This window comes from Suricata suricatta, chromosome 4 (assembly GCF_006229205.1).
Source record: "Suricata suricatta isolate VVHF042 chromosome 4, meerkat_22Aug2017_6uvM2_HiC, whole genome shotgun sequence".
Taxonomy (NCBI): domain Eukaryota; kingdom Metazoa; phylum Chordata; class Mammalia; order Carnivora; family Herpestidae; genus Suricata; species Suricata suricatta.
Genome location: NC_043703.1, coordinates 135,971,150 through 135,998,876, shown reverse-complemented (window position 1 = coordinate 135,998,876; position 27,727 = coordinate 135,971,150). Strand labels below are relative to the sequence as shown.

The 27,727-nt window shown below is 36.0% G+C and overlaps 1 protein-coding gene across 2 annotated transcripts in view; it reads right to left on the bottom strand.

The window, feature by feature from the left end:
* PRKD3 (protein kinase D3) overlaps positions 1-27,727 on the bottom strand; it is an 82,947-nt gene that overhangs the window by 54,791 nt on the left and 429 nt on the right. The window contains exon 2 of one of the 2 annotated variants that reach the window (XM_029937936.1): positions 19,955-20,906. In XM_029937936.1, the coding sequence (XP_029793796.1) occupies positions 19,955-20,242 (288 nt within the window). In that variant the 5' untranslated portion in view covers positions 20,243-20,906. Of the gene's footprint in view, positions 1-2,359; positions 2,423-19,954; positions 20,907-27,727 lie in introns of those variants that run through there. The other variant, XM_029937937.1, reaches the window with a different exon arrangement.

The following is a 27,727-nucleotide window of genomic DNA, read 5'->3' as shown; positions in this document are numbered from 1 at the left end:
CTTAAACACCATAACTAATCTGTATTTATCACCACTATTTTGAATATTTCCCTACATGCTTGTTTACTAATTTAAAATTTCTGTAAAATATATTTTTATACCATTTGACTAAATATTTAGAGATCAGTGTTTTTCTTACCAATACATGAACTCTTTGCAGGATAAAGATATTAACCTATATAATACTTGTACAATATTTCCCCAATCTTATTTTTGTTTATACTAATATTTAACTTGCAACTCAAATATATAAGCAGTTTTTTTCCTTGTGTTTCCTTTTCCTGATCTGAAAGTGAGATACCTGTAAGTTTGATAAAGATTCAATTCCATTTTATTCTATTTTCCTTTGGTTTGAATTCTCACATTTAACCTTTAATTCCTCTGAAATTTATCCTGGTGTCAGGTATTTAGTGGAGGTGTATGTTAGTACCACTTTAATTCCCAAACTTGTTTTCTAAACTCCACTTTTTTTGAGAGAGAGAGAAAGTGCACACAAGCATAAGTGGGGGAGGGACTGAGGGAAAGGAGGGGGAGAGAGAGAAAATCTTAACTTAAGCAGCCCCTTCTCTATGTCCAGCACAGAACCCAACCCAGCAAGGAGCCCGACTAGAGGCTCAATCTCATGACCATGAGATCATGACCTGAGCCAAAATCAAGAGTTGAATGCTCAACTGACTGAGCCACCCAGGCGTCCCTTCGAAACTCCATTTCTGAAAAGTTGTTCCCTCTTAATCCTCATGCTTCCTCAGCCACATATCTAAAATGTACTACGGTTCTATTACTGTTTGTGTAGTATAGTTTCTATTATTGGAGGTTTTTTCTCTCTCCTTTCTCTTATTTTTCAGACTTTTAACTTAATGCTTTTGATTACTTTTTGTCCCAAATAAACTATAGAAAAATACTGTCATGGTAAGAAGAATCCCAATAAAATCTTGAATGGAAAATTTAATTTAATTTGGGAAGTAAAAATTATAAATGATCAGTCTTCCTTTTCTGGGAATATGATAATACATTTATTTCACAAAGTCTTTTATTAAATATTCCACAAAATTTTAAAGTTTTATTTATATCTGGATTCATCCATTTAAAAAAAAATTTTTTTTTTTAATGTCTTTTATTTATTTTTGAGAGACAGAGAGAGACAGCGCGAGCAGGGGAGGGTCAGAGAGAGAGGGAGACACAGAATCGGAAGCAGGCTCCAGGCTCTGAGCTAGATGTCAGCACAGAGCCTGATGCGGGGCTCAAACCCACGAACCATGAGATCATGACCTGAGCCGAAGCCGGCCGCTTAACCGACTGAGCCACCCAGGCGCCCCAATTCATCCATTTCTTAAGACAATTATCAATAAATACCTTGATCATTTTTTTCATGATGAGGACATTAATCTACTCTTGATTAGTTTTCATGTCCTTTTTTTTTTAATGTTTTTTAAAATTTATTTTTGAGAGACAGAGAGAGAAAGAGCACGAGCAGGGGAGGGTCAGAGAGAGAGGGAGATACAGAATCCGAAGCAGGCTCCAGGCTCTGAGCTGTCAGCACAGAGCCAGACGTGGGGCTCGAACCCACAAACTGTGAGATCATGACCTGAGCCAAAGTCAAACACTTAACCGACTGAGTCACCCAGGCGCCCTGATGTCTTTTTTTTTTTTTTGTAAGTGTTTTTAACATTTATTCATTTTTGAGAGACAGAGAAAGAGAGACGGCATGAGTGGGGAAGGGGCAGAGAGAGATAGAGACATAGAATGTGGGCTCCAGGCTCCAAATTGTCAGTACAGAGCCCACCACAGGGCTCAAACTCACTAACCAAACCAAGAGATCATGACCTGAGCCAAAGTTGGATGCTTAACCAACTGAACCACCCAGGGGCCCATGTCCCTCTTTTGATATTGAAAATTTCAATTAACTATCCATATGCCTTTAAATTAGCTCTATAGGCTTCTTCTGCCAGTTTACTCCTTGGGAATGTACATACTGTACAGGAATATCCCAATTCTATTATATTAGATATAACAGTCTAAGGGTATAGAAATACGGAGAGGCATGTTTACTCACTGCTCAATAATAGTAATTAACTAGTTAAATCGGTTTAACTCACAATTATTATTCAGAAGTCGCATCTGTAATCACCATTAATTTAAAGAATTACAGAACTACCTCATCCCCTGAGGAATACAGTACAATATTCTAAGACAAAATCACAGGTTTTCAGGAGCTAAAGAATGCACATAAAATAGACACGAAGAACCCAAGACCAGATGATTAAATAAGCCACAGAACTGATATACCACTAACCTCCAGTTTTCGACACCTTTTAAAAGGAGCATGTGCAGAATGAACAGAAAATTATGAATAATTTACCTTTACAGATTAAGAAAAACTCAGTTGTCTTCTACACAGCAGAAAATAGTTTATGACACTTGTGTATATTCTGTAAAGCACAAAAGCAAAACATAAACTTAACTACTCTAGTAGCTTTCACTCATTTCTGGATCACTACTAATTTCCAATAAACTCTCAACAGAAAAGCATTCCCAAAGTATGAGTGACTAAAGCTTTTTCACTTTACAAACCACCGAGATCAGATTAATAAATAATATTACTGATGAACTAGCAATGTGACATTGCTATATGCTAGTGCTGGGCTAAGCGTTTTATAAATGTATCATTTAGTATACACACACACACACACTACCATGAAATAAGCACTTTTAAACCTCACTTTTTTTAGATAAGAAACCAAGGTTACACAACTAGTAAATGGTAGAGATAAACCCCAAAGCTGACCCCAAAGCTCATATTTAAAAAATATTTTTTTAAGTTTATTTTTGAGAGAGGGACAGAGAGCAAGTAGGAGGGCAGAGAGACATGGAGACGCAGAATCCAAAGCAGGCTCCAGGCTCTGAGCTGTAAGCACAAGACCCACCATGGGGCTCGAACTCATGATCTGCAAGATCATGACATGAGCCAAAGTTGGATGCTTAACTGACTGAGCCACCCAGGCTCCACCCCCAAAGCTCATATTTTTTTTAACATCCATACTATACTGTTTCATATGAATTTTTTCTCATTATTTAGAAACCAAAAGTATTTGTTGAATGTCTATTGTGGACACAATGTCTGACCTCACAGAACTTACAGTTTTATACTGGCTACATTCAGGTAAGGTACAATTACAATCAACATAAAAAAAAGTTTAAATATAAGTTGTCCAGGAATGAAGAGCACAACACATGGTAATTAAATGGATATATACAAAATGTTACATTTTACTATTCTCATAATCTCCGTAAAAGGCAACTCATGGTTTAATGTACTATAAAAAAAAAAATGATGGTGGGCACTGTAAAGGGATTACCATGAACAGAACAGAAATCACCATGAATTTCTTAAATAATTAGGTCTCACTCACCTAAAATTTAGAGTACAAGGAAGCAAAATCATACAGCTTTATTCACTTACCCATGGGGGAAAAAAAGAATCCATACATGCATAAATACACATGTTTCTGACTACTGCAGATGTTAAAGGCATCTTGCTTTATCCATGCTATAAGCTATCACAGTAGCAGCAGGGTACTGTACTAGCTGCTAAGCTTTATTTCCCCAGGCGAAGGGCTACAGTTGGTGATAATACAAGCAAAAAGTAAGGTTAAAACAAACTTTCATAACTCCTGAAAGAGATGGTAGTTCTTCCTTGAGTCATTTGCCATTTTGACCTTCATCTCAGGTCTTACACCACGATCTATCTTCTAGTAATTTTACATTCACTCATCTTCTTTTTCCAAAACATAAATCACTGGGGCAGGAAATTTATCTTTCATCTTGGTAACCCCACAGTCTCTAACATGGTGACTGAACAGAGTCAAATATTTGTTCAATCACATGAAGTCATAACAGATAATGGCACCTAGGTAAGGGATTATTGTACCACACTATTTAGCTCTCTGCAAACTGCCAAGTAAAAGAAATGAAATCACTAGTAATTATTTTTCTATTTAAATTTTTCAACTATCATACTAACCTATAATCAGATGCTGACCTCACTGAATTTCTGAATTTGTATGCAAGATTGTACACACACACACACACACACACACACAAACATATGTATTTATATGATGGTAAACTTATTAACAAAATATACAATTTAAGTATTTGGAGAAAAATATCTTCAGAATATTACTTATCTGGCCCTTTAATCTCATTGATTTCCATTATACGGAGGTCCTTGACTCTGGACACCGCTTAGAACCACAGACGGAGCTCTTAAAACAGACCCTCCACTCCCAGGGAGCCTGACTCAGGCAGTCTGGGAAAGCGTCTATTAAGCTTCCTGGTCGTTCTCAGGGGCAGCCAGGGTTGAAAATCACTGTTATAAAGTTGCACAAAACCTTGAAACCATAGACATGGAGTTTGCAAACATTTAAGAATAATCTTGATCTTTCACAATATGTGGCCTGTGATAAAAGAGTTTTGAAAATTTAGCCATTTTTGCATAAGTATGACAAAACAAAGTTTGAAAAATGTCCTCCTAATTGAAAATTTTAAAAAACGGTCATTAGAAAATGCTCACTGACAGAGTAATCAAAATATCTTGTGGGGTGTTTTAAAAGTAGATTGTATAGGATTTTATAGGTAAAAAAAATAGGCACAAACACTGAAATAAAGTACATTTATCGAAGTATATGCATTAGAGCTTGTTCCTTTGTTTGTAACCAATTTATTATCTTATCAAAACTTAACTGAATCATGGAAAACTTTAACAAGGAGCTTGCTTCACACTCCTTAAACCTATTTCCAACAGTAGGCCTGGAATGAAAAATGTTTTAAAGTAATACATCCAGGGGCACCTGGGTGGTTCAGTCAGTTGGGCATCTGATGTCAGCTCAGGTCATGATCTTCGGTTCATGGTTCGAGCCCCACATAGGGCTCTGTGCTGACAGCTCACAGCCTGGAGCCTGCTTCATTCAGATTCTGTGTTTCCCTGTCTTTGCCCCTCCCCTGCTTCGCTGTTTCTCTTTAGCTCTCTCAAAAAATAAACATAAAAAATTTTTTAAGTAATGCATTCATTCAGATGTGGTCATGGCACAACCCAGAAGCAATTCAAATACAGCTTTTCCATTACAGTATATATTTCAAGCGAAAGCCTATATTGGATAGAAGATGAGGAGGAAAGCAAACATTTTGCTTTCAGGAAAATTTTGTAAGGGTAGTAAAAATGGGACACAGGAAAAGACTAAAGGAAGCTTTAATGAATACAAAAAGTCTCCCAAGTTGAGGAAACTATAACCTCAAGACCAAGTTCAACAAACCCCAGCAACAAAAACAGAAAGAAAAACCACAATAAGGCACATCATATTCAAATTGTTAAAACCAAGAAAAGAAAAACTGTAAATGAAGCCAGAGCAAAGAACTTACTGCACACACTTTGGATCTAACACAAAGTAATGCAAATGTTAAATATGTGAATAAATATAAAAAGTCATTTTTCTCACTTTTAACTTTCTAAAGCATAATTTATTATTAAACGAAGAACAAAGTGTTGTGAGACCTGCAGCAATCGTTGCTCCTCCTCACTCACTGATTCGGTATCTCTCCACATGCCTACTTGTTAAAATTTATTTGTAACCAAAAATCAATACTTTCTGTGCTTCTGTAGTCATTTGCAGGCAGCACAGAAGACAAAAAAATCTGAGTCACTGTGCATGTTCCCAACTGAAATCGAACAAGGTGATGCTCTGACTTGTTTTACGATCATAGCACAAAAACACATGTCCTTTTCATGGGCTATTTATGTAGTCGCATGTGTTCTGAATTTGGGGGTTTTAATGGTGATTTTTCTATTTAAAATGACCCCCAAGCATCATGGTGGAGTGCTGTTTAATGTTCCTAAGAGCACGTAGCCTATGATATGCTTTATGGAAAAAATACAAGTGTTAGACAAGCTTCATTTAGGTGTGAGTTACAGTGCTGTTGGCCATGAGAGCAATCAATGTATCAACAATATATATTAAATAAGGTGTCTTTATAATGGAAACACACATAAAACACGGTTAATATTTACTGGTTAACAAAAATTTTGTGACCAGATGCTCACAGGAACCTAACCCTGTATTTTCCCTCAGAGTTGTTCAGCATTCACTAATTCAATGTTTGAGGTCATTTTATAGAACATAAGTATCAAAAATAATGAGAATCAACTGTTTACAGAAATAAAATGCATGACAACAATAGTACAAGTGACATCAGATAGAAAATAGAAATATATTATTCTAAGGCATATATTATATCACATGCAGAATAGTATGATACCGTTTGAAGACATCTCTGATGAGTTCAAGATACATATCATATGAATTAGAGCAAGGGTTGGCAAAAATTTTCTGTAAAGAGCAGACACTAATATTTTGGGCTTGGTATACCATATGGTCTCCGTCATAGCTACTTAACTTTGCTAGTGTAGCATACGAGCAGATAGCAAGATATAAATGAATGAACTTGGTATGTCCCAATAAAACTCTATTCATAAGAAGAGGAGGTAGGTCAAATTTAGCCCACAGATATAGTCTACTGACAGTGGCACTAGAGCAATTGCTGAAAAAACTTTTTGAAGAGTATAGTGGAGAGATATTAAATGGAATTATAGAACATAATTCAAAAGAAGAGAGAAAATGACCCAAGACCAGAAGAGACAAACAGAAAACAATATGTTTAAATGCATCTATATTAAATGTCATATTCAATATAAATGGTTTAAACCCTTAAGCAGAGTTGTCAGACTGAATTCAAAAAGCATGACCCAAACACATGTAATCTACAAAAAACTCACTTCGCATATAAGGAGAGGTTATAAGCAAAAACATAAATGTGGTAAAGATCTACCACAATGCAAAGAATAATTTTTTAGAAAAAGTAGGAATGGTTATATTAATACCACACAAAGATGACTTCAGAACAAGGTACGTTACCAGAGATAAGGAAGAAAAGTTACTCTGAAAAATAAATCAATACATCAAAGGCTGTAAAAATCCTAAATGTGCCTGCAAATAGTAGTTTCCAAAAAAATGAAAAAATTAATTAAAACTGAAAAGACTAATAGACAAATATAAAATTATAGTCAAAGATTTCAATCCTCCTTTTTCAATAAATAATAGAACAAGTAAAAAGAAATCCATAAAGAAACCACTGTCAACCAACTTGACCTAACTTTTATAGAAAACTCCACTTAATAAAAAAAAAAAACCTTACATATATAATATTCAGAATATAGTTTAAGACAGAATCCCACACTATAGAAAAAAAATACCCTCAAATTAAACAGATTGAAATTAAAGTATATTCTTAGACCAAAATTCAAATAAAACTAGAAACCAATGTAACAGAAAAATACCTGAAAAACTTTCAAATCCTTTCAAATTAAACAATTCATGGACCGCAGATGAAATCACAAAGGAAATTAGGAAATAATTTGAAGGAAACATAAATGAAAACACAACATATCAAAGTTTGTGGCATCCGGCTAAAGTAGTGATTAGAGGGAAACTTACAGGACTAGACACATATCAGAAATACACAAACTCAAATCAATGACCCTACTGTGCACCTAAAGAAACTGAAAAATTAAAGTTAAACACAGAGAAGGTAGAAAAAAGAAAACTAAAAAATAGAAAACAAACAATAGAGAAAATCACTTTAAAGGATAATAAAAGAACATAAAGCACAACTTTTGCCAATGGATTTCTCAACTTGGTTGAAATGAAAATTTTCCTTTAATGATACAAATTGCCAAACTGCACTACAAAGAAATAATCTTAATAGCTCTATGTCCACTAAAGAAATAGAAAGTAATTAAAAAACCTTCTCATAAAAAAATTCCAGGCACAGTTGGCTTCACTGGTGAATTCTATCAAATTATTTCAGGAAGAAATATCAATTTTATACAAATTTATTCAGAGGACAGGAAGAAAATACTTCTATACTCATTTTGTAAGGCCAATATTACCTTGATATGAAAACCACACAAAGATAACAGAAGAAACAAATTACAGACCAATACATTCGCCATTATCTTAAAAAACTATTAAGAACATAGATGTATACTGAAGCAAGGAAAGTGTAAAAAGGAGTATTTGATGACCAGAAAGTTTTGTTCCAGGAATGCAAGGTTGGTAACATTTGAAGTATAAGCCAACATACTTCATCATATTAACAGACTAAAAGATAAAAATACAGAGACACAGAAAAAGTATTTAATTTATAATCATTTAAGACTATGAGTCTCAGCCAACTAGGTATAGACAGGAATTTCCTCAACTTAATGAAGAACATCTAAAAAAATTTACATCATATTTAATGGTGAAAGACCAAATGTTTTTCCTTTTAAGATTGGTAACAAGGTACAGATGTCTATTCTTATCACTTTATGCAATATAGTAAAATATAGCTTTAGCTTCCAATACAAAACAAGAAAAAGAAATGAAATACTGGCAGACAAGGCATAAAACTCTATTTACAAAAGACAAGATCATCTATGTAGAGAATTGTATAGAATGTTTTAAAGTTACTAGAAGTGATAAATGAGTTTAGCAAGGTTGCAGGACACAATATCATTATACATAAATTACAGTATTTCTATATAATAAAATAAAAAATCAGATAAAGATATTTTTAGAAACCCATTTGTAATTGTATCAAAAATATGAAACACAGACAACAAATGATGTACATAATTTCAATAGACTTTTTTGGTAGAAATTATCAAGCTGATTTTAATATTATAATGGAAATGCAAAGGATACAGATTGGTAAAAATCCTTTTGAAGAAAAGAATAAAGCTGGAGGACTTAATGCACCTGACTTCATGTCTTTATAAAACTGAATTCAAGACAATGTGAAATTGGCTTAAGGGTACACATATGGGTTAATAAAGCAGAACAATGTTCAAAAATAGACCAAAACATATGTGGTCAACGAATTTACAATAAAGATACCAAAGTAATTCAATAGGGAAGAATTGTCTTTTGAACAAATGGTCCTGGAAAAAGTTGATGTCTGATGCAAAGAAATGAAGCTCAACCTTTATCTCACATCATATACAGATTTTTGTTTTGAAATGGATTGTAATGAGTTGAATAGGGTTTCTCCAAAAGATGCAGAGTCCTAACCCCCAGTACCTGTAAATGTGACCTTTGGAAATAGGGTTTTTGTACACAGATGATCAAGTTAGGATGAGGTCATTAAGATGGTCTCTAATTCCATATGACTGTGCCCTTATAAAAAGGTGAAATTTATGAACACAGACAATTATTTATAGAGGGGAGACAATATGAAGACACTGGGAGAATACCATCTACAAGCCAAAGAATGCCTGAGGCCATCAGCAGCTGGGAGAAAGAGGCATGAAACAGATTCTTGCAGTCCTCAGAAAGAACAAACCCTACTGATATCCTGATTATATTACAGACAGCCAGCCTCAAGAACCATCAGAAAAATTTCTATTAAGCCATGAGGTTCTGGTAGCCCCCAGAACTAACATGCAGATCATAAATATAAAGGAAAAGCTAAAACTGAAACTTCCCAAAGAAAACATGGGACAAAATCTTTGCTACCTTCATTTAGGCAAATACTTGTTAGACATGAAACAAAAGCACTATCCATAAAGGAAAAAATTAATTGTAGTTCACCAAAATTAAAAAATTCTGGCTCTCCAGATGATACTGTTAAGAGAATGAAAAAAGTACAGTGGATTATAATGAAAAGTACACAAACTAACTTGGATCAGACAAAATAGACTTTAAGGAAAAGACTGTAAAGAGACAAGGATCATTATATAATGATTAAGGTGTCAATCCTTCAAGTGGATAAGATATTTGTAAATATTTATGCACCCAACATAGGGGCACCTAAATATATAAACTATATACAGCCAATATTAATAGACTCAAAAGAAGAAACAGCTATGCAATAATAATCAGGGACTTTAATACCCCACTTTCAACAATGGACAGATCATCCAGACAGAAAATCAAAAGAGAACACTGCAATTAAAATACACAGACCCTTAACAGACATTTACAGAACATTCTATCTAAAAGCAGCAGAACAGGGGCACCTGGGTGGCTCAGGCGGTTAAGCATGAGACTTCGGCTCAGGTCATGGTTTGTGGGTTCGAGCCCCACGTCGGGCTCTGTGCTAGCAGCTTGGAGCCTGGAACCTGCTTCAGATTCTGTGTCTCCCTCTCTCTCTGTCCTTCCCCTTTTCATGCTCTGTTTCTCTCTGTCTCAATAATAAATAAACATTAAAAAAAATTTTTTAAGCTGCAGAATATTCTTCTCAAGCAAACACAGAACATTCTCTAGGACAGATCGTATTAGGCCACAAAATAAGTCTTAATAAATTTAAGAAAACTGAAATCATATTAAGCATCTTTTCTTACCATAGTAGTAAAAACCAGAAATTAATTACAAAAACAAAACAAAAAAACCCTGGAAAATTCACAAATACATAAACATCAAACAACACGCAACTGTACCATCAAGGTGAGGTCAATAGAGAAATAAAAAGATATCTTGAATCAAATGTATTTACATATACCAAAATTTATGTGATGCAGCAAAAGTTCTGAGAGAGAAGTTCAAAGCAATAAATGCCTACATTAAGAAAAAAAGGAAAGATCTCAAACCACATAACATTACACCTCAAGGAACTAGAAAAATAACAAACTAAATCCAAAGTTAGCAGAAGGAAGGAAATAACAAAGATCATAGTGAAAATAAATGAAATAGAGACTAAAAAGACAATAGAAAAGATCAATGAAACTAAGATTTTTTTGAAGATAAAAACAATGGGCAAACTTTTAGCTTAAGGGAAAAAAGAGGACTCAAAATTACAAATGAAAGACATGACATTGTAATACCACATAAATACAAAGGATCATAAATGACTACTATAAATAACTATACACCAACAAATTGGACACTTAGAAGAAACGGATAAATTCCTAGAACAATCTATCAAGCCTGAATCATGAATGAGTAGAAAATATGAACAGATGAATTAATAGTAAAAAGATTGAATTGGTAATCAAAATCCTAACAAACAAAAGTCCAGGACCAGATGGCTTCAGTGGTAAATTCTACCAAATAATTAATACCAATCCTTCTCAAATCCTTCTAAACAATGTAAGAGGTAGGAATACTTCCAAACTCATGAGGCTAGCATTACCCTGATACCAAAGACAGACAACAACACTATGAGAAAAAAATTACAGCCCAACATTCCTGATGAACACTGACGCAAATATCATCAACAAATATTAGCAAACTGAATTCAACAACACATTAAAAGGATCATACACCATAATCAAGTGGGATTTATTCCAGGGATGCAAAGATAGTTCAACATATGCAAATCAATAAATGTGATAAATCACATTAACAAAATGAAGGATAAAAATCATATCATTATCTCAATAGATGTAGAAAATGCAACTGACAAAATTTAACATCAATTCATGATAAGAACTCTAAACAAAGTGAGGTACAGAGGAAACACACCTCAACATAACAGGGGCTGTGTATGAGAAGCTCACAGATAACATCATACTTAGTGGGGAAACCTAAGATCAGGAACAAGACAAGGGTGTCCATTCTCACCACTTTTATTCAACACAGTACTAGAACTCCTAGCCAGAGCAACTAGGCAGGAAAAAGAAATAAAAGACACCTAAATCAGAAAGGAAAAGGTAAAACTGTCTATTTGTACATGACATGATACTACATATAAAAAAACTCTACAGATTCCACCAAAATATCTGTTGAATTAATCAATAAATTCAGTGAACTTGCTGGCTACAAAATCAATATACAAAAATCAGTTGCCTTTCTATATGCTAAAAAGTAACTATCAGAGGAATTAAGAAAACAATCCTATGTACAACTGCATCAAAAAGAAAAAAATATCTATACATAAATTTAACCAAGGAGCTAAAAGCTTTACACACTAAAAATTATATCTATAAGACATTAATGAAAGAAACTGAAGACTTACACAAATAGAAAAATACTCTGTGTTCACGGACTGGAAGAATATAATTAAAATGTTCATACAACCCAAAATAATCTACAGATTCAATGCAATCCCTATAGAATTTCTTCACAGAAACAGAAAAAACTATCTTAAAATTTATACAAAACCACAAAAGAACCTGAATAGCCAAAGCAATCTTGAGAAAGAAAAACAGAGCTAGAGGGATTTATACTTTGTGATTTCAAGCTATACTTCAGGGACGTCTGGGTTGCTCAGTCAGTTAAGCATCCAACTTCAGCTCAGGTCATGATCTCATGGTTGGTGAGTTCAAGCCCAATATTGGGCTGTCTGTTGTCAGCACAGAGCCCATTTCATATCCTTTGTCCCCCTCTTTCTCTACCCCATCCCTCACATTCCGTCTTCAGTCTCTCAAAAATAAACATACATTAAAAAATAAAAACAACAACAACAACAAACTATACTTCAAAGCTACATTTATCAAAACAATATGGTATTGGCATAAAATGGACATTTAAATCAATGAAGCATAATAGAAAGCCTAAAAATAAACCCATACATATATGGCCAATGAATTTACGACAAAGAAATTAAGAATATACAACAGAAAGGACAGTCTCTTCAAAAAATGGTGCTGTAAGGGGGTGCCTGGATGGTTTAGGCCATTGAGCATCTGACTCTTGATTTTGGCTCAGGTCATGATCCCAAGGTCATGCTAAGCATGGAGACTGCTTAAAATTCTCTCTCTCTCCCTCTGCCCCCTTCCCCACTTGTGTGCTCTAAACAAACAAACAAACAAAGCTGGGAGAACTGAGACAGCTACATGCAAAAGAATGAAATTGAACCTCTATTTTACACCATACACAAAAATCAACTCAAAATGGACCTAAAACCATAAAAGTCCTAGAAGAAAACACAGTGGATAAGCTCCTAGACATCACTCTTGGCAATGATTTTTAGATCTCACATCAAAAGCAAAGGCAACAAAACCAAAAATAAACAAGGGCTACATCATATTAAAAACCTTCTGCTCATCAAAGGAAACCATTGACAAAATGAAAAGGCAACCTACAAGAAGGGAGAAAATGTATTTGCAAATCATATCTGATAAGGATTTAATACTCAAAATATATAAAGAACTCATATAATTCAATGGCAAAACAACCAGAATAAAACAATCCAATTTAAAAATGGTCAGAAGAACTGAAGAGACATTCTCCCAAGGAAGACATACAAGCGGCCAACAGGCACATGAAAAGGTCCTCAATATCACTAATCATCAGGAAAAAGCAAATTAAAACCACAAGGAGATATCACTTCATGCCTGCCAGAATGGCTATCATCAACAAGAGATAATAAGTGTTGGTGAGAGTGTGGAGAAAAGGTAACCGTTGTGCACTGCTGGTGGGTATCTAAATTTGTGCAGCACTATAGAAGGCAGTCTGGACATTCCTTGAAAAATTAAAAATAGAATTACCATATGATACAGCAACTCCAATTCTGGGTATATATCTGAAGAAAATGAAATCCTCTAATGGATATCTGCATTCCATGTCAATGCATCATTATTTGTAATAGCCAAGAACTGGAAACAACCTAAATGTCCATCCATGAATGAATGAGTAAAGAAGTTATAGCATATATACAATGGAATATTATTCAGCCATAAAATAAGAAAATCCTACCATTTGCCACAGCATGGATGGGCCTTGAGAGCTCTATGATAAGTGAAATAAGTCAAGCAGAGAAAGACAACTACTGTATGATCTCATATATATGAAGTCTCCTATAACTTAACTCACAGAAACAGAGATCAGATTGGTGGTTACAGGAGGTAGAGGGCAGGAGGTGAGGCAAATGCGTGAAGGTGGTCCAAGGATACAAACTTCCAGTTATAAGATAAATAAGTTCTGGCTATATAATGCACAGCATGGTGACTAGAGTTGACCTTTTTTTATTGTATACTTAAAAGCTGCTAAGAGAATAGATCTTAAAAGTTCTCATCACAAGAAAAAAAAATGAGCTGTGCAAGGTGATGTATGTTAACTAAGTTTACTTTGGTCATCATTTTGCAAAATACACATATATCAAATTATTATGTCATATACCTTAAACTAATACAAGTTTAGGGATGCCTGAATGGGCCGGTCATCCAACTCTTGATTTCAGCTCAGGTGATGATCTCATGGTTTGTGAGATTGGGCCCCAACTTGGGTTCGGCACTGCCAGTGCCTAGCCTGCTTAGGATTCATTTTCTCTCCCTCCCTCCCCCTCTCCCACTCCTTCTCCCTCTCTTACTCTCCCTCTGCTCATGCTCATACTCTCTCTCAAAATAAATAAATATTTTTTAAAAACATATAAATGTATACATCAACTATATCTCCATAAAACTGGAAAAAATTAGAAGCAACTTAAATGACTAAAATAAGAAACTGATTGTAAACTACTATGCATCAACATGACTGAACAATAGCCTTTAAAATGATGATTATTTAGACTATTACTTAGATTAAAAAGAGAGAGAGACAGAGAAATGAAAAGCAGCCACAGACTGGAAGAAAATATCTGCATTTCGTATCTGATAAGAATTTGTATCTAAGATGTTAAAGAACTTTTATACTTCAATAACATAAACCATCTGTATGGAAATTAACAACTGAGGAAAATAAGTGAATAAACCCATGGACAGATACCCAATCTCATTAGTCATTGGGGAAATACAAATTAAAGTCACAAAGAGACATCATTATACACCAACCAGAATGGTTAAATTTAAAAGATTGGAAATACCAAGTGTTGGCAAGGAAACAGCCATCATACACCCACATATTTACTCCAAGGAAACGAAAACATATACCTACAATCAAGATTTCTATGAGAATGTTGATATCAACTTTATTCATAATACCCCCAAAATTAGAAACAACTCTAACTGATATTAGACGTAACAGATATTAGATCAACTGATGAATGAATAAGCAAATTATGGTATATCCATACAATGAACAGTACTCAGCAACAGAAAGGAACTACTGACATACATTAACAGCATGGATGAATTAAAAACAAAGAACACTGAGGCATGTGAAAGATAGCAGAACAAAACACTAATACTATATGACTTCATTTATATGAAAATCTAGAAAAAGTGAAACTATAGTAAGAGTGCAGGGCAGTGGTAGCCCAGGATGGGGATGAAGAAAGGAGACTGCAAACGTGCAAGAAGGAACTTAGAGGATAATGGAGATGCTCTGTATCTTGAATGGGAGACAGTTGCACAAACTTCATACAATTGTTAAAACTCCCCAAACTCACAAACATGAATGAATTTTATTATAGGTAAACTATATATATTACATTTGATTTTTAAAAAAGGAAACATCTTATTAAAATAGCTACTAAAGGGGGAAAAAAACTACATATATGGCATACTCCTACTGAATGTCTGAAACATACTAGAAAATAAAGCAATATAAAATCCAATCCTATCCAATAAAATAATTAAAAAATGTAATGGTCATTCCTTCTAGATCACTGTGCTGTTATTTAAAAAATACATTTAAAGATTATTTCTGAATATGGAATACATGCATAAGACACAAAATCCAAAAGGTACACAAGGGTATACAATGAAAAGTAATCACCCTTTCACTCCTGTTCCCCAGTCACCAGTCGCCTCCTGGAAGAAACCTCTCTCTCCTTCCCAGGTAATCAGAAAGCACTCAAGCAACCCTATATACATATAGATGTGTACATATGGACGGGTAAGTGTGTGTAGTACAAAATGGTAACGCGGTATGCCCTGTTCTGCACTTATTATGTTATCTACATGTCCAATATACTTTGCAGATCTCTCCCCCACTCAAACCACATACACACAAAATGCTTCCTTTTTTAGTAGCTGCAAAAACTTTTAAAATAGATGGGATTACATATTTGGCATTATAACTAGATTAAAAATATTATTTGAAAAAATCTAAAGTATTGTTAACAGGAAGTCATATATCAGGTAGCCCCCTGTACTAATTTCAAAGGAGGGTTGCCCTCCAGGCTTACTTCACTTTTAGAGGCCTTCATCTGGTCCTTCAAAGTAAGCTCTTCTTGTCACTTTTCAGCCCTGTTGGTTTCCCTACAGAAAAAAAGTTGGGAAGGTTCTTCTTGATAAATAACAATCCCATCTCAAGAATCACAGCAGAACACAAAGGCCCAAATCCTAAAAAATTTCTAGAACACAGGAACTCTATCTTATTAAAGTTTGAAAGAAATCAGTCCCATTCTCTCCCCCGGAAAAGCATTACTTTTCTTTCTGAGTTTCTATCTCAGTTACCGCATCAGCACCATCACCTACCACCCACACTGCCATCTTCTTCAATAGGCTGTCAAGTTTCACCAACACTACTTTGCCAATACTCTTCAAGTACATTCACTTCCCAGCCACCTTGGTTCAGATCTTCATTACAATGGCTTCTTCCCTGATCTCCTTATTTTATATCACACCTAAATACACACTTAAGCTTTCCCAAACACAAATCTGATCAAATCTCTGCTCTTACAGGAATCAAGTGCAAAAATTTTCTTAGGCATGAAGAAGGCAGCGTGGTGTAGTAAAAAGAGTACACAGGTTTTTGAGTTAAAATAAAAAGACCAGTGTTTGAATTCCGACTTTTAGCAAGTAATTAGACATCTCTGAAATTCAGTTTCCTCCTTTATTCAACAGCAATTATATCACCTACACTCTTGCCACTCAGTGAGGCCCTTGGCGAAGGAGCATCAACCTCACCTAAGACCATATTACAAATGCTTAGACCCACCCCAAACCTACGGATTCAAAATCTACATTGTAGAAGAATGACTAGGTGACTTGCATACACATTAAAATTTGAGATGCACCACAAACTACTGTGAGGATTAACTAAAAATGTGTGTAAAACTCTCGACATAAAATAGGCACTCAACAAATGTCATCTATTATAATCTTCCTTTTGTCCCCTTCTGTATCTTCAATCATCTTAATTCTTTTGCCTGGAATGTATTCCTTACCTCCCATATTATTGAAATCTTGCTCCTTCTTTAAATATCATGTAAAATGTTACTTTCTGTATAAAGTCTTCCACATCCTTTATTAACCTGAGAAGAATACTCTCTATCTTAACCTCACTTTCTACTTTTTATGTTTTACTGTTTCCTTCAGTAGACTGTAAGCTTTTTGAGGGAAGGGATGTTTGGTTCATCTTTCTATTTCCTAAAGTTTAACCAGTACCCTATCTTTTGAAGGTTCAGATACATGCATTTACTAAGAAGAGATTTAAGGAAGGCAGGTGTGTGGACCATGAGAGCCCTGGCAGTTAACCTGAAGCTGTACACATGTAGGTAATGAAAATGGATGACTAACGAGCAAGTGCCGCGACAAGAGGGAAGGAAAACAAAGAACTTCTGACATGATTTTTCCATCCTCCAAACGAGTTAGGGATCCATGAAGCATCTCTATAGAATCTCAGAACTTGAGCTGGTTGTCTTAAGAGTTTTCTCTGGTTAGGATCTGGAGAAGGTCATCCCTTGAAACTCCTTTTTCCTTTTACTGTCTCTAGCAGTGAAGACCCAATTTTGATTAAATGCTTCATAATCTCACCACTGGACTTACACACTAGAAATCATTCCAACCCAGTCATTTGATAGATTTGAAAATTGTAATCCAGAACTCAAATCACTTGTGCAAAGTTAAACAGGAAATAAGCAATACAGCTGACCTATTTCCAAGCTCAAAACTCTTAGATAATACACTTAAAACAGGATCCCATCAAATGTCAAAAGGAATGTGCAGTACGTTTATGCCCTATATACACTACATATTTTTGCCAAATACATCCCTGTATCATTATAATACTGATTCAAATTCAGTTCACTATGATAATTCATTCTACGCTGGCTATTTCTAGAATCAATAATAGAATCAATAATGCTATTTTACAGTTATATAAAGTTTACCCTAAGTTATCTTTTTTCAGCTCTATCCTGTTTATTTCATTGGTATCACTGTAATTTTCATGGATTATGATTTTTAATTAAGTTTCCTAAGAGTTTAACCCATCTGACCCTCTTCTCATATCTATATTAATGATGAAATAACACAAATTCTAAAATAATCCTGTAGAAATTCAGTATGCCTCTGTATAAATGTAAGAACAAAGTGAAATTTTAAAAGATTAAAAACAATAAATAAAGATTCTATGAGAACATTGGTTATAAATCTCTATGGGCTTGTGGTGCCTGGGTGGCTCAGCTGGTTAAGTGCCCAACTCTTAATTTCAACTGGGGTCATGATCCCAGGGTTGTGTGATGGAGGCCTGTGTCCGGCTGTGCACTGAGTGTGGAGCCTGATTGGGATTTTTCTTTCTCTTTCTCTTTCTCTCTCTCTTTCTCTTTCTCTCTCTCTCCCCCTCCCCTCTCCCTCTGCCCCTCCCCTGCTCGCACACTCTCCTGCAAAATACATAAACACTTTTAAAAATTTCTGTGGGCTCAAATAAAAAGGAAACATTAAAGTTACAAACTGTAGTTAAAATCTTACCTTTAAATTAAAAACCTTGTTGCAAAAATATTTGTGAAAAACCTCTGTAACATTTAATGAAAGGGAAAATAAAAGCAAAGATACGTAAAGACACACAGATGGTTCTACAGATCTACAAAAGGAAAGTGAATCATTAGGCCACATTTCAATAGACAAGTTATTGTTGACAGACACACGGGCACAGATTATTTTCACAAACCACGTAACATTTTAGACTGTTAAATTTGTCTACATCAGAAAATGACAAAACATATAAAGCATAAGAAATTAAAACAAAAATGGTAAGAAAAGGTGCCTGAATCCAAATATATGAATCTTGCATGATGATTTTTAAAATAAAAAACACACGAATTTATTTGAAACATATGCCCAGTCCATCAAAAATAAAATGTAACCAATTCACAGTACGTAAATATATAGTTTCATGATAAAATAGAGAACATCCCAGTTTATCCATCAAATCAAGATTATTAAAGACATTCAGCTAAAGTTCCTTAAAAAATAGTATAAGTACTGGGGTGCCTGGATGGCTCAGTTGGTTAAGCGTCTGACTCTTGGTTTCAGCTGAGATCATGATCTCACAGTTGTGAGATCCAGCCCCGTGTCAGACTTGGTCCTGGGCATGAAGCCGCCTCCTTGAGATTTGCTCTCTCCTTCTCCCTCTGCTCTGCCTCCTCACCCACTAGCACTCTTATGCTCTCTCCTTCTCTCTCTCTCTCTCTCTCTCTCTCTCTCTCTCTCTCTCTCAAAAAAAAAAAAAGGGTATAGTACAGGGCAGGAGATAGGTAGAAGGGAAACAAAATAAAACTACCCTCAATTTCAAATTTTTATGTATTGTCATATATTCCAAACTCTTTTAAGTAAGAGAGAGTGGATTAAATGGCAGTTTAGGTGAAGTCAAGACCTAAAGGGAAGGAAGAGAGTATAAAAAAGAGGGCAGAACACAGGGCATCTGGGAAGAATAGGTGTGCACCTGGGACTCAGCCACAGCTGTGTCTTATCCTTTTGCTAAGCCACCTGGATGGCCTGCACCCTCTACCTCAGGTTTTCTCTAAAAACAAATGAGATTTCTTAAGTCCTCCTGATTTTATATGGATTTTCCTGCTCTTAAAAAGGAAAACTGAATAGGTAGTAGATAAAAGTTAGGATATAGGCTCCAGATGGAATCTGAAATTTCAGACCTTAAGCTTCTAGTCTATTAGCACTTTTCCAAAAACGATCAGAATTAGGATATAAACAATTGACCCATACGTGTTAACTCACTGTTGCATGTATAATTTATAGAAAAGCATTAGGAACCAAGTTAATCAGAAAAACTACGGACATAAATGGCATGCACAGTACCTTCTGATAAACAATGGAGCACACAAGATCCTTGACCGCAGATAAAGACAGTTCCTGGGCTTCAATGGCAACACTCTCCCGCGTAAGGCCGATCTGCAGCAGGAATGAGACTGTCTGCTCGGAGCCTCTGGAGTTGGTGAGCGACGGGGCACTGAAGCTTCCATTAGAGAGCCGGGCAGAGAGTCCTGTTTTTGGACTTGAACACGGAGAAGGAGTGGGGAGCACAGCAGGAAGAGGTGCAGGTAAGACAGACTTCTGGGCTGATGGAGGGGAACTGTTTGCAGACATCTGCCTTTCTTTAATCTTTTAAAATAGCTGTCAATTCTTTTTCAGTGGTTATGAGGAGGCTTTTAAAATCACAGAAGTAAAAAAATGACTGTACTTTTGACTTTAATTGAAAACTTTATTTCCTCTTTTAAGCCACTCATGCCAAGGACTGCATCTTCTCCAACTGTGAGCTGAATCCACAGAAGGTCCCACTCCCCTTAGTGTCGGATGTCCCATCAAAAAACAGTCGTGTCTTTAGGACCACAACCAGCGATTTGGAAAGGATTTAACATCACTGAATTATCCTCATCAGAAGAGAGTTGACACTGCTTACTTACTAACCATCTTCATCTATTTTCTTTTAAATCTACTTTTGTCTCTCTCTTTTAGTTTCAGAAAATACATATTGAATAAAAGTTGTTTTTCTGTTAAGATGAAATCCTCCTGGTTTAAAAAGTCTTTGGTATTAATCTCTTTAATCCTTATAGTTAGGCTCAATGATTTGATGGGATACTTTCTCAAATGTCCACACCTTAAATCACCTTCTCAAATGTCTTTACTTTCATTTTTGGGTGGGTAAATTTTTCCATGATGAAGCACAAAGCTTTTTAAAACAGTACAGGCATATTTCACTCGAAGAATTGGTCCACTGAGAAAAGTTGATGCTTTCTGAAATACAGTCAGCCTGCAAGGAATTTTAAGAACATTTTAAATATTTTAATGAGAAGTTCTGGTTGTATGGTTATAATTCACCAATAAATCCTAATGGGTAGCCACTTGGGAAGGTCTAGTTATCAGAGATATAATTTTAGGGAGAGCGTCCTGCTCACTGCCCTCAACAAGCCCATGGCACCCCTCACTAATACCCAAAACCTGAAGATCAAACACTTTTATTCCACAATACACAAACGAGTTAAGACAAAAAACAGAAAAATAGAAGGGACTAAAAGAACGTTAAACCTGACATTGTCATAGAAATAAAGTGCGCCACTCAGCCATACTGAAGAAGTAGAATATTGTCCTAATAAAGACACATTAAGAGTATTCTTTTTCATGTTAAAAGTCTGCCAATTCTGCCAAAATATGGTGGCTCACTTGCTTTGTTGACAGATTTCCTTCACCAGGCCAAGGAAACAGAAGGGAACATACTATGCACAGTTACAGTGTGAATGACGTACTTAGGACAGGAACACAGGAGAAAGTAATCTTACCATAAAGGGTTTCTAAAGGTAAAAAAAGAGAGCACTAGGCTCAATTACATATGTATCACAGTTTACAATAAGACAGTTCGAAAACAAAAGGCATGACCCCCATGGCCTAAGTGAAATGGCTCTCAAGAGATCCTTATAACTTTACATATGTAACTGTAAACAATTCCAATGATGCAAAAGAGTGAAGCATCCAATGTGGCTGCAGAAGAACTCTCTGGAGAGTAGTTAATGGGGCTAAATAAATCAGGATGAACACAACATTAGAGCAAAAACATACAGATATAGTATCAGGAATTAGAAAGCTCAGGAAAAAACTAAGGCTTGGAAAAAATTACTTAAAGACAACAAAAGCTTTTACAGCTACATTCAAATCAATAGTATTCCACTTTATATGGTACAACACTTAACATCTTATAAATGCTTTACACCCTTTAACTCACGGACACCTCTTTGGAGACAAATTACGATTTTTGCAGATGAGAAAACAGAAGCACAAGCAGATAAAGCAATGTGCCCAGCATTACACAGGTAATTAAGAGGGGGAATTAGGACCCACGTTTCATACTTTGTTACCAAGAGCTATCTCCATACAATAACAAGCTACTTCTCAAGAGAACAAGGAACTGAGAGACTCCGTGCTCAGAGAAGATGCCGTTAAGGTTGAGAGAGCACGTACACAAGGCAGAATTGCTCAACCTGTATTTTGCTGATCTTCTGTCAGTTTTTAAACTAAAGCTGTAGAAGGGCAATGAGAACTGAAACCCCAGCCTGGTGAAAGAGAGACTAAAGCAACTTTATGTAAGTCTTCGGTTCCAGATGCAATTCATTCCACACTGCGGAAAGCAATTAGCAAGTGTAATCACAAAGCTGACTCCTAAAATCTCAGAGAAAGAGCTCAGAGAAGAAATAATCAGGGCCTGGAGATGGGTCAGGGTTGCTTCAAATTTCGTGAGCTGGAGAAGTAGCAAAGCAGATTTCAGAAATCACAGACGTATAAACTTAATTTTTAGTCAAATCTGAGAATAGATTACGAAAGGAAATGGTTTCTGAATATTTAGAAAAGAATATAATAATCACTAGATGTCAGCATGAATTCAAACAGAGCAAATAATGCCAAATCAACTGCATTTTACATCCTGGAAAAGAATGATTACTAGACTTCTCAGATGCCAGAAAAGAAAAATCATAACTTACAGTCATTGAGCTCCAACTATCGGCCAGGCACTGTCTAAGCACTTTATATGCATTAACTCATTTAATCCTCTGTGACAACCCATTTTACAGTTGAAAAAACAGGCTTAGAAATTAGAGTACTTGCCCAAGATCACACAATTAGCAAAGCGAGGGAGAAAAATGTATATTCTGGCCCAAACAGGATTCAAGATGGTTTTTCGCACTACTTTTACAAATACGTTGTTTGAGTGTGAGATGGATGTTAGTGTAGTTGGTAAATTCACTGGTCTAGATCAACTGAGATGAAAGACGTCTTCGGGGAAGTGCCTCAGAACTCTGTCCTTGGCCCTATATTGTTTTTGATTATTTATAAGAGAAAAACACAGAAGACATGCTTATAAAATCCTCACAGAGTACAATCCAGGAGAAATAAATTAAAATTAAAGTGAAATGTAACAGGGGTGAGTGTAAAGCTTTACATTAGGTTTCAAAAATTTACGGAGAAGAAATGGAGAAGTGCTGACTTAGAAGCTATACAGAAGAGGAGTTAGCCACCTAAGACTTTAAGGACAGCTGCTAATCCGTGACTATGCAAATCTCACCCCCCAGGACACTGACAACACTTCAGCATCAATCAGTAAACTCAGTTGCTAGTCAGCCTACATTGCCATTGTATTCATTTCTACAGTCCACATTTCTAAGAGCTGTATTGATTAAAAAATAGTAATAACAGCATGCATCTAGATAAAGGTGAAAACAAAGTCATGTGACATATGTTTAACAAAGCCAAACAGAATAATGGTGTTCAAATATTTGGAAAGGTGTTAAGAGAATAATCGGCTTTATTCAGTATCACTGCAGAGGAGTAAAATAAAGATAACAGTACTACCTGCTTACCTCACAGGAGGTTAGGAGGACGGAGCTACTGCGCGTAAAGCACCTTCAACAGTACCTGGCTTACAGTTCAGTGCTCAGTAAGTTTTAACAATTTTCACAGTGATTACAAGAGGAAGTTAAGAAGTAAGGTCCTACTTTATGCTAACCACTGCAAGTGACATGTAACAGTTCATTACATTCTTAGGACCACTCTAGATTTGTTCATCTCTGTTTTACCGAAAAGGAACTAAAGTTGAGTTGCTTGCTCACAGCTACTCAGTTAATATGAGATGGAACTGAGATTCAAACAGAAGTTTTCCAGACTCCACAGCCCATAATCTCTCTACTACTGCATTTCTAGTCCAACAGCCTACCTACCTTCCAGGTTTTCTCCTGAGGTAGTGAGCAACTCACGAATAGTTTCAAAAGCTGAACAACTGCCGTGAAAAAGGTAGTAAAATATCTACAAATAATACTGTATTCAGGTTAAATACTTCAAAAAACAAGATACTGCTGTGTTCAGTAATAGCTTATTTTCAATGGATGTTTTTCCACTAAATTTCCATTTTAGTATGGCTGTCTAATAATACAATCAACCAATTTATCAGAACTATTGGTAACTGTTAGTAAACTATATAAATATTATAGTTTTATAGAAAAAATTTTTACAGTTTCAGCATGAAAATAGAAGAAACTAAGTGAGCTGTCTTTAAGCTTCGGCCTAATCATTCCATCTGTTTCCTCTCTCCTTTTATTTTATGGAACCCTGATTTGCTCTGTAAGATGCAACAAGATGTAGGATGCAAGATATTAACACTAAATAGCAAAATAAATCCAACAACTGTAATTTGTCTTTGTTTCCATTAGAAAATGGAGACAAAAGACAATTGCTAATTTATAAACTGTGTATCAGTTGGATATGTTTGTTTCTTTTTAAAAAATTTTTTTGTTTTTTTATTTATTTTTGAAAGACAGAGAGAGGTAGTGCGAGCCAGGGAGGGTCAGAGAGAGAGGGAGACACAGAATCTGAAGACAGGCTCCAGGCTCTGAGCTGTCAGAACTGTGAGATCATGACCTGGGCCAAGGCCGGATGCTTAACCGACTGAGCCACCCAGCGCCCCTGGATGTTTGTTTCTGACAGCTATGGGTTGGCAAACATTTACTTGGAACATCTCAAATATTTCTTGGGGGGAGTTAATCTGTCCACATATGCCATTGAAATGAGCTTATAGGATCTCTCGCCACTGCTGAATTGAATCAAAAGATGAAACATGAAAGTAATCATAAGCCCAACCTGCCCAACTACACACAGGGTAAAACAAAGGCCTATGACTTCATGGTAACATCACAAGGTGATCTACCTTTCTCTCCCACTCCCTTACCTCCCCACTGCATGTACATATCTCATATCTTGGCAAAGCCTCTAATCAAAAGCTTTAACAGCAGCATTTTCATTCAACAAATATTTACCGAGTGCCTATTATTTGTCAGACTGTTACTAGAGGCACTGTGCTTATATAGCAGTAACCAAAACAAATATGGCTACTGTTCTCTCTGGCTCTTATGGGGTGATGTGGGGCATATGCATTAAACAAACACCATTCACATCAACAGCAAGGTAACTACAAATTATGAGAAGTGATTGGGACAGAGTATACTAAAAGGGCCTAGCTTTAACTAGGGTCTCAGAAAAAGTGACTTTAAGTAGTGCATAAGCTAAGACCTAAAGCATAAGGAGGAGTCAGGGAAGCAGAGAGAGAAGGGAAGATTCCAGGACAACAAAGCAAATCCAGTTCTTAACATACAATACTTCAAAAGGAAGCTCATTATTTACTGTAGCCAGTGTCCTTGTTGTAATCAGTAAGGGCTAAAGTGAAGAGGTAAAATGCTATTCCTATTCACAACAACATATTTACCATGACTCTCTCCTAGTAATGAGTTGGCCTGGTTCAATCTAGTTTTGTGTGCTAGGAATGCTAAGGAATAGAGCATCTTTTTCCCCCCTCCTGTTAATATGTACACATTTTTTTTAGCATGTAAAAAAGTATGTGCAATACTGACCAGTGTCCTAAGGTCACTTCGCTTTGGTAACAAGCTTGACCTGGCTTAATCCTAGTGTTGCTTCTACACTGTATATTGCACTAAATTCAAATAAGTTTGTTGGTTTTTAAAAATCATAGCCTGCAGCAAATGCAATTTCAAAAACATAGCTATTACCCCAGGTTAATATAATTAATACTTTTCCTAAGAGCTCAGCATTCAACTAAATTGTTGCTGCTAAAATTCTGTTCATCTGGATCAGTGACATTTGAATGTCAGCCCGTCCACTCTCAGAGAGAGGAGAGAGAGCACACACCATGTGTGCTCTCTGCTCAGGCACTGAAAAGTTTATCCGGTAATAAGATTACAGACTGCCAATCTGGTAATGCTGTATGAATCTATGCTGGGCTGGATGGACCTTCATCGCCTCTTTGCCCCAGTGGTATCAGAGAAATCTGACTGGCTAACAGCCAACGAGCAATTTCTCATTCAGTGTCACTGTAAACTAACCACACAAGTGGAGGAAAGTTTTCTGCACTGAAATTAAAACGAAAACATCTCCTAAGCATATCATCTCAAAATTTTTTTCACTAACAGGACAACTGCTCCAAAGAGGACACATACAAGTTCAATTTAAATTACATAACCGGAGGCTCAAAGTACTAACAGAAGATTGTGAACCATAAAATGACAATTAAATCAAGTTAAGATCAGTACTAACAATTTCCTCATATATCCAGGTCTGTAAAAGTGATTTCTTTAAAAAATGAGCAATTCACTTCAATATGGTAATCTTTTCAACTTGAAAATGTCTTTTTTTAAATGAGAAAATGTCCCTTAAAAGTGCATTTAAATGACCATTTATTTTTTCTATATGAGGTTTTCTCAACTCTAATGTAAGTTTTTAAATTTAATGTCCAAAAGCTTGATTTACTAAAGCCTTTTTTTTTTTTGCATATGCCTGTGTTACATTAAAAACAAGCCACTGAGAGAAATTTCTTTTAAAGAGTTCATCTGATAACTCTGAAACTTATAAAATTTATGTATCTAAAAGACTCACTACTACCTAAGATGCTAAAAAATTAGTCGCAAGATATCTTGAATGGGAGTCATCCTAAAAACTGAAACGCTATCCACCAAATTATCCTATGGAAACTTGCTTGTCAAATACTCCAAGCTCATCTGATCAGACCTACCACATCTATATTCACTGCTAAAGCAACACATAATGAGAAGGTTTTAAGTGACATGTCTAAAATACTTTTCACTAAAACTTGTAACTTCTTTCCTAGCTGAATTTTTATGGTTGCTCTCAATTCACATCCTAACAGGGGAGAAAGAAAAGGTTCCTTGATACAATTCAACGATTCTAGACCTAGGTCGGGGCACTATATATGGATGACTTCAGCAGCAAATTCAGAGGTATTCCCAGCCTTCAAGGCATGAGAAGTTGGGGAAAGTAAGCAAGCTTGATCTAAGCAAAATCAAAGTCGCTAAAAACGTAGGAAAGAACTGCAGCGGTAAGTACTAAGTAGAAGCAGTCTACGAGTATCACAATATAGCATTTTCTAGGGTACAGATTAAGGCATTTAAAAACTTTTTTGTTTCATTTGCGGCTACAGTTTATGAAGGCTGGGTAGGACAAAATAGTAGTTCAGGGTGGAACTCATTCTTCCTAATCAAAGATGACACCGATATCTTATTTCCTGTGGGGATGGGTGTGGTTGAGAAGACAGTTATGTCCAAGACATCAATCTGTGTATGGAAACGTCTGCAGGTCTTACACCCGCCTGTCGCTGGATTTAAATCCGCGCCTGCAGTCGGCCAGGCCTATGCTTCTGCCCGCGACGACTTCAAATAAAATATCCTACAGGCAATCGAGTAGTACGTGGTTATGGTTGCTGCTCAAAGAAACAGCCGCACTTCTCGGCGTTTCATCTTAAGAAAAACCTCTGGGGGGTGAGAACAACTCCCAGCAAGGCTGCAACTTGCAAAACTAAGCACAGCCAGGAAACTGGGGTGGGGGCTCTCATTCTCTAAGCTCGAGCCGACGACAACTCCAAGTGATGAAATGAAAAAGAAAAAAAGGCTCATCCCAAATTCAGCAGCTTGACGGTCGCGGGTCTGGCGTCGGCAGCCAGCTGCACCGACCCCAAAACACACCACTCCCGAAGCGGCCGCGAGCGGGGGTCGTCCGTAGAGCGCG